Raw genomic sequence first — 8,210 nt, forward strand, 5'->3', positions numbered from 1 at the left:
GTATAGTGCATTCTATCTTTGTAATATGTACAAAATATTTGTATTATACATATACTGTACTAGTTTAAATTTGGTTCTAGCATAACAAGAATATTAAATTCTAATTCTTTTAATACAATAAAAATCAATCTCTTTCAATCTTTCAAAATATTTTTTAATTCTTAAAAGGAAGATGCGTACTTATTATATTAGTTGCATTACCTAACATACATCCAAGAAATACTTTGACTAATGAGGAATCTTGTGGAATCCTATAAAATGTTTTTTTTGTTTGTTTTTTTGTACACATTTCCATACAACTTAATTTAACTTTAAAAGTTTAACATTTTAAACTTATCTGATGTTATTCAACAGAATTATTCCGTTAATGATATCAGTTTGTGTGAAATTAAGCTTATATATTATGAAATAGACTCACTTTACTGTACTTTATAGTGCAAGTAAAATATGCATCAAAACCAGCCTATTAACAAATATCAAGTTCACTTATATACCTATTAACACATTTTGTTGTTGGCAGCATTGTCAAGTAGAATATATAAGACAAGAACATTGCACTTGCAAAAATTCACAATGAAATGTGTAAATATAATGTTTCATATACCTATTATAATTCTTGTGACATGACATCACCTGGATGTTGATAAGGCCAAGATATGCCCGCATCATGTTTTACATGTCTTGAACTGATTATGAAAACGTTTCACATAAATACTGACATAATTTTAATCCACATCGTATATAGAAGTTCTACCTACAAAAGTATTACTTTATTTTATCTTCATTATAAAGCTGTAATTAACTAATTAGCTTAAAAATATATATAAGTAAGTTTGAAGATCAGTCAAAAAGTAATTCCATATCAGATAAAATTATTAAATGCAATAAAACTAATAAATTCATTTATATGTTGATAAGAAAACGATATTGAATACCATTATTGATTTAGGGTTTTTTTTTTACTTTTGTAATGTTTTTTTACTTCTGAGAAATACTTTAACAATGGTACTTATTCTCTTGGGTTTTTTAAAGCTGAAGGCAATATTAAAGGCTAATTTTAGAATTCAATTTGGTGCTTATTGTATAATTGCTATTAAAACTGGTTTTCGTGGCGAAAAAGACATAACTGTTTTTTTTTTCGTTCAATAGAAAATTTAAGAAATCAAGCATTAAACTTGTAATATAATATTGTCCCAGACTCCACTCACCTCACTGAAGGCCATAACTCTGGCCGGGCTCTTACTCCGTCCGACCTTCTCAATTTATTTATTCACGATGTGTATCAAAACAAATAGTTCATGCTTTTGTTTTCCAACATTGGAAACAGTCCCGACATCTAGCATTCCCTCGACACAAATACATCTGAACTGAGGATAGAAGACACTCACTGCGCATGAACAAAATTTTAACTTTGACCAAAACTAAAACACCTGACCGAATCACAACTCACTGAAAAAGCCAACATTCCTCAGGTGGGTTAACAGCACGTCTAACTAGTTACAGACACTTTGAAATTATTTTCGACTTTGACACTACTCATAGATTTTTTTCACATTACTTCGACTTGTTAAATCATTACGAGATAAGTTCGAAAAATGACATCAAACGTGTGAATTATCACAGAGGACCATCAAACAGAGATGAACTCGCCATCTTGCTTTCATGTCATGTCGTAATCAGAGACGCCAACATAAGGAAATCACTATTGTCGCATTTCATCTATCATGGCGGACAATCTAAGCATATACAGTAGTATGAAGTACGCTGAGTTCTACTTCAAAATCGATCAAGTTAGAATTTAAAAAATACGGCTTTTAAACTACTTTACGACTCAGTGAGCCCTCTTAAAAACTGTATACCTCCACTGATATTGATTTAGTGGTTAGATTTGAAAAATATGCATTACACTGAGGTTTATCTTTGATGTAGATTGCACACGTGCTGACATCTAACGGAAAACTCATTAAGCGCTATGAAATAGATGTTCTGTTAAAGTAAAACCAAAGTTTTATTTGATATTTTAAAGATAAATAAATGACAATGGCAATATCTATTTATTTTCGTGACACTTTAATAAGTTAGATTTGATCTTGGTAGTACATATTGCATGTAGATATTTTCCATGGATTTCACTTTTTGCACTATATTGGCTGCGATAACTTGTATGGACGTACGAACACCGGAAATTGGACCATCAGCTCTTTATTATTACTGTTTAGTTGTTTAGACGAACTTACGTCCCATCTGGTGTTAAGTGGTTACCGAAGCTCAGATATTAAGAATCTAAATGCCGCCACCTACATTGAAAAATGAGTTCTAAGTCACAATGTTTATAGTACAATGACTGTCCCGCCCTTCAAATCGCATACTATTACGGCTTTACGGCAGAAATAGGAGGGTGCCACCTATTTGTACGGGTTCACATGACGCTCTACTACGAAGTAATATGATGAGTAGCTATAATAAATTCGTAATGTGATGAGTAAATTTAAAAACCTACTTTTTATGATGCTTCTTCTTCTTAATCATTTCACTCTTGACAGAGTGGACGTGATGGTCATGTAGTGTTGAAGGGGGCAGACTTAACACGTCGTCACATCATGTCCCGAAATCTCTCCCTGCTCGAGGTCATCCTGCTGTAGTAATTTAGGGTACCGTCCACTGTATTTCTGTTTTGGTCGGTCGACCGCATTGCCTTCCTCGCGGTCTTGTGTCTTATTATGATTTATGTATTAAATTTATAAGGTATGAAACCACACTATGTACTCTCCACGAGACGCCGCGCCGGCTCCACGTAAACCGGCGGTCGGCAAGTTATACGAAGCCCGCGTAAACGCCAATTCATGTCCCGTGAACATTGTTACCTACCTGCGGTATGTTAACACCGGTCGTATTCCTCAATGCTGAGGGTCGTGACCACTCTCCTATATCACTTTCTCTTGCACAATTTTTCTTCATCTGTTTCTGTCTCAGGCGGTGTGGAAGCCGTTGTGAAATGTGGAATCAAGAGCGTTGCGGATCCGGTCAGACCAAAGTTTTTTTTTTTTTGTTGAAGAATTACTGGTGGCCCGGTGGCCTTTCCAGTTTCACTAGGAAAGGTGGGCGAGCAAAAGCTCAGCCGGGAAGGACCAAAGTATATACCTACACCTACCTATACGTATGCGAGTACAGTGGACGTCTTATTATTTAGGTCTCCTGGGTATTACTAACATGATATTGATATTTTTATTTTTAAATTGATTAATTAATTATTCTCATTTATTGATAGGTACATTACATTATCTTGTCGATAAATTTGCTGTTTAGTGGTAATCGGAATACGAATCAGATCAGATCGGTAACACACATACATAATATTTATTTCACTTCTACTAAACTATTATTAAAAAAGAGGGATTTACGTCTTTTCAACTACAACATTCGATATAGCATTTTTAAATAAATAGAGAAACTTTTTAACGTGAACTAACTACTTCTCGATGACCTTGTGATCAAAACGAGATGTGATGAGCCCCCAATCAAAGTACTTTACGACTATTCTATGTTATTATTTCTCTATGGTTATTCAATTTATTGCGATCCTCTTTAATTACAACAACTGGATTCATAACAACAGATGATTTAAAACTTACGTCATTTCATAATCACTACTGTCATATAGCGTTTACAAAGCTTACGTAATTACAAAATTAACGATGGCCTAAATTTTGATTACTAAAATTCTATGTAGAACATTACCTAAAATAAATGAGTAATAAGTTTCATGTTGCCCACGTCATTGCTTATTGAACGCTGACCCGGTCACAAAAGGTAGGCATACCTAATTCAGGCTTATTAATTTCCGCGCAACAACAATCTACATGCTTTGAAGAAATTATATCGAATCCGTATTCTAGAGCATCAGTTTTTATTCACATGTCGCTCTCTTTCAAGTTTAATATAAGTTAGATAGAGATAGCAATTTACTGAAATATCTAAAATCTAAAATCGAAAGCTGAATCAGACGCTTTTGCCATGACGTCAACCGTGCAGGTGCCAGGCGGGAATGCGCGCGGATACCTCGCAAATAGCCAAGGACTCCCAATGTAGGTTACATTAAAGTAGGTTATTGCACTCCTCGTAACAAACTTAACGAGCCAGTCCGTTACCTGCTGTTGAATTCAGTCAACGTCTCTCCCATACAATAGCAAAATGACTGACAAATTAATTAGTTTCAGAAACGTGAAGGTAGAACGAGATCCATGGCTGTAATGATGGAATTAGAGGAAAGTGTATCAGACTCCAAGCTCCACAAAGAGAGTACGGCTAAAAAAGATTTAAGACCTTCTAGCGCTATCTCGTTTTCTAAATCTGATCATGGCCCAGGTGCGTGATGCATTGTTTCTTTAACTTATCTTCGTATACTTGATAAAGCGGGCAAAGACTTATTTAATGTTCATTAAATTTAATTTCATTATTCAAGTGACCAAATCATTTTGAAATGTTTCAGAAACAACTTCATCAACTGAACAACTTCGTCAGTATAAAAGTTGGGTCAGCAACGAAAGGTGGAATGAATTGAAAAAGATCGCGGAAACAGCGATGAAACAACGTAAGGTTTTCATGATTAAAGGCGGCGGTTTCCCAGCAATCCGTCGGGCCATGCTTGAACGAGGCTGGGTAGAAAAATATGAATCCCATAAGGTATAATCATTACATCATCAATCTACTTCCTTAATTGGTTAACAAACAGGGTATTAGTTAGCTAATAGGCGGTGAACAGTTTAAATACTGAAATTATGCGTTATGAAATAATTAACTACGTATTTGAGACACACAGAAATTTAAGCAAATTATTCATTCTTCCTTAAAGGTACGTCATCCTCCAACAAACGTAGACCCTAAAAAAGCGTCTGGCAAGGAACTCTCCAAAGTAGAAAGAATGATACTCTACAAGTTCATGGAACATCACTCTGTTGATTTTCTATGGACGACCAAACGTGATAAATATGATTGGTTACTTAGTAACAAAGATGTCATGATAAGCAGGTAGGATTTATAGTTTCCCGTTTACGTACATTTTTTGAGTTGAATTTTCAGTTGTATAATTTAGTTTAGTTATTAGAAGGACATGTTTTAATAATCTCTTCAATAGATTTTGTAGATCCGTGTTCACAACGAAAGAGGGCTTAACTGCTTCGTTGACGCAAATGCATTGGCACACCGAGCCTGGGATTGCACTTACGAAGTTTCCACGATGCTACAATATACACAACTCGGATAGCCTCGAAGAATTCGTCGATGACTTTAGGATCACGGCCTGTATCAGCGTTCTTAAATGGCTTTGTAGTACTTTACAAATCAATGGAGAACAAAATCTAATTTCGAATCAGGGGAAAGTTCCTTTTAGCGCCATTGAATTTGCCACCAGTAGACTAAACGAGTATGTTTTGTTCTTTACACATAAAGACATCGATGATACAGAGGAACAGGTCCATGTTTGGGAACACGAATGGGATCAATTCTTAACTCACCATTACCTTCTCGTGCACGAAAAAGCAAAGTTTAGCAATGATAACAATACAAGTATAAGGTATTTTTCAATTACCCGCATTTACGAACAATTTACCTGAATTGGTTAAGATCTGATTTTAAACGTTTTCATTCTTCGATCAATTTTCATTATTCGAATTGATAATTTTAGGCAACTCGAAAGAAAAGCATCTAAGGTTTTAACCACGATGAGCAAGTTCTGGCCTCAAATCGATATTGATGGTGTGCTCAATATTTGGATCGTAAAGCCTGGTAACAAATGCCGAGGTAGAGGTATTCAGCTCATGAATAATATAAAGGATATAATTGGCTTAATTAATATTCCTGTACAGAAAACAAGATATGTTGTGCAAAAGTACATTGGTAAAAGAACATTTCAGCAATATTAAAATTTCATTACGTATTTTATTAGAAAATAACGCCAATTTCAACATTTTAATTACAGAAAATCCATTAGTGATTTACGACACAAAATTCGACATAAGGCAGTGGTTTCTGATTACGAACTGTCAACCGTTAACAATATGGGTTTACAAGTAAGTTTTCAGAATGGTTTTTCTCGTTTTCAGCTTAAACGGTTTTGACAATAATGTTTTATTTCAGGGACAGCTACCTACGATTTAGTTCACAGATATTCAGCCTTTCTAACTATCACGAATCGGTTCATCTAACCAACAATGCTGTTCAAACTAAATACAAGAATAATGAGGACAGAGACAAAGCTTTACCCGACGAGAACATGTGGGACTGTCACACGTTTAAGGCCTATCTAAAGTATGTATTCCCTTCGTTTGTTTTCCATTTCCTTTTAACAGCATGCCCAAGACATTGGATCAACATAGAATACTATTTGAGACTAGTACTTGACCATGTACTAGTCGCAAATAAAGGATATATTCATGTTAAGATCTAAATGATAAATTAATAACGACACACTAGTGATGATAAAAACCTTTATTTCATTTCTTAGACAGATCGGTAAATATGAACTGTGGGACACTAAAATATATCCTGGAATGAAACAATGTTTGGTTGGAGCAATGTTGGCCTGCCAAGAAACAATGGATAAGAGACAGAACAGCTTTGAGCTTTACGGAGCTGATTTTATGCTTACTGAAGACTTTACACCTTGGCTCATTGAAATTAACTCCAGTCCAGATTTAGCACCTACTACTTCAGTTACGGCTAGGTTATGTCCTCAGTGTCTAGAAGATGTAATCAAAGGTAAAGGTTCTCCTTAAGTTTTTCTTAATATTTTTCATTTCTATGACGATTTGTCTAACATATTACCGTTTTAGTTGTTTTAGATCGCCGCTTAAATCCAGATGCTGACACAGGAACTTTTGAGTTAGCTTACAGGCAAACTATACCGAAAGCACCGGCATATCTTGGATTGTCACTTTGTATCAACGGTAAAAGACTTTTTAAGAAGTCGAAAGAGAAAAAGCATGATGCGAGAAGTATTACACCGGTAGCACCACGAGAACCAGCTGGCGATACCATTCCCGATGCAGACCTACCCGTTCCCCCCGAATATTCGGGACCTATTATCACGGATTTCCTCAGCTGGTTAAACCCTTATGATGCTCTGCCCTGTAATAAGGATGGTATTTTATTAGGTCCCAAAGATTCATTGACGGTACGCCAAGCAGTAACTGTAGTTAAATCAGGTATCACGTTTAAAAATGGTACAAAAAAGCGTAAATCATCCGCGATCTCTTCTAGGACACACCGAGGAAGAAAAGAAAAAACGGAATTTAAACGCCGTATCGTTCCACATTCGTGCTGTCTGGAAGATAATACAACAATAAATAATAACGGCAAATATCGGACAGAATCAGCAAGACGAATTGAGAAGCCGAAAATCGAAAAATCTGTTGGAAACAAACGCTGTTACATAGACCCATCTGATTGGGAACGAGAAACGGCTAGTATCCTCAGATCCACAATATCAGTACAAAATAAACAAGCAAATAAAACCGAAACAGCTTTAACCTTTCGTCAAACCAAATCTAGACTTAACACGAAAACTAGATCATCATTAGATTTATATAATCTTCGAAGCAGCGATGACTCTGATCCCATCAAAAACTTAAGCGCAATTGGTACAAATATTTGTAAATTACGTGATGATGGTAAAAATGTAAAATCAATTTCTTTCTCGAAGAGTTGTACTTCAATATATGCACCATATAGAGTGGTAGTCACTCCTCTAAACGATGTACCTGTTAATACAAATTTTAAAAGAAAAAATACCTCTCAAAGATGATCTTCAACAAATGAAATTTATATTATTGTTACTGAAGCTTTTGAACGTATAATCTTAAGTAATGTTAAGACACTTGTTGAAAGATAATTGAAAAAATAAATATACACAAACATAAAGCATGTTTTTACGAATATTAATTACCCCTTTTGTTTTCCAAAATACACCTATATTTGGTAACTAATTTCAACCACGACGAAATAAAGGCGATAGTGGAATCTGACGATACTCAATCTACCGTTAAGTTAGCAACAGCTTTCAACGGTAGTTTGGTATCATAACAATATTGGTCAATTGCGTTGCTTAACAGAAACGAAGGGATTTTGAACCGCATTGTCACTTGCAATAAAAAATCGATTATTATTAATAAATTGGTAAGTGGTCATCATGTTAGTTAGACCGTTGGTTCCTT

The 8,210-nt window shown here is 35.1% G+C and overlaps 2 protein-coding genes across 4 annotated transcripts in view; one reads left to right on the forward strand and one right to left on the reverse strand.

The window, feature by feature from the left end:
* The window catches only part of LOC114247192 (serine/threonine-protein kinase 24), an 87,182-nt gene extending 85,271 nt beyond the window's left edge, over nucleotides 1-1,911 (reverse strand). The window contains exon 1 of one of the 2 annotated variants that reach the window (XM_089740210.1): nucleotides 1,209-1,911. In XM_089740210.1, the coding sequence (XP_089596336.1) occupies nucleotides 1,209-1,223 (15 nt within the window). In that variant the 5' untranslated portion in view covers nucleotides 1,224-1,911. The remainder of the gene's footprint in view (nucleotides 1-1,208) is intronic. The other variant, XM_028180080.2, reaches the window with a different exon arrangement.
* A 2,224-nt stretch (nucleotides 1,912-4,135) lies between these two features.
* LOC114247157 (tubulin glycylase 3A) lies at nucleotides 4,136-7,917 on the forward strand. 2 transcript variants are annotated; one of them, XM_028180025.2, is made up of 10 exons: nucleotides 4,136-4,365; nucleotides 4,490-4,683; nucleotides 4,853-5,028; nucleotides 5,135-5,572; nucleotides 5,684-5,895; nucleotides 5,978-6,068; nucleotides 6,136-6,306; nucleotides 6,503-6,756; nucleotides 6,831-7,171; nucleotides 7,258-7,917. In XM_028180025.2, exons 1-10 carry the CDS (start codon nucleotides 4,242-4,244, stop codon nucleotides 7,291-7,293), a joined length of 2,037 nt encoding a protein of 678 aa, XP_028035826.2. In that variant the 5' UTR covers nucleotides 4,136-4,241; the 3' UTR covers nucleotides 7,294-7,917. The 2 variants fall into 2 exon arrangements, with proteins under 2 accessions (XP_028035826.2, XP_028035825.2); XM_028180024.2 differs by having other exon boundaries at nucleotides 6,831-7,917.
* The last annotated feature ends 293 nt before the right edge of the window (nucleotides 7,918-8,210 follow it).

The sequence above is a fragment of the Bombyx mandarina genome, chromosome 04 (genome assembly GCF_030267445.1).
Source record: "Bombyx mandarina strain Sakado chromosome 04, ASM3026744v2".
Lineage (NCBI taxonomy): Eukaryota > Metazoa > Arthropoda > Insecta > Lepidoptera > Bombycidae > Bombyx > Bombyx mandarina.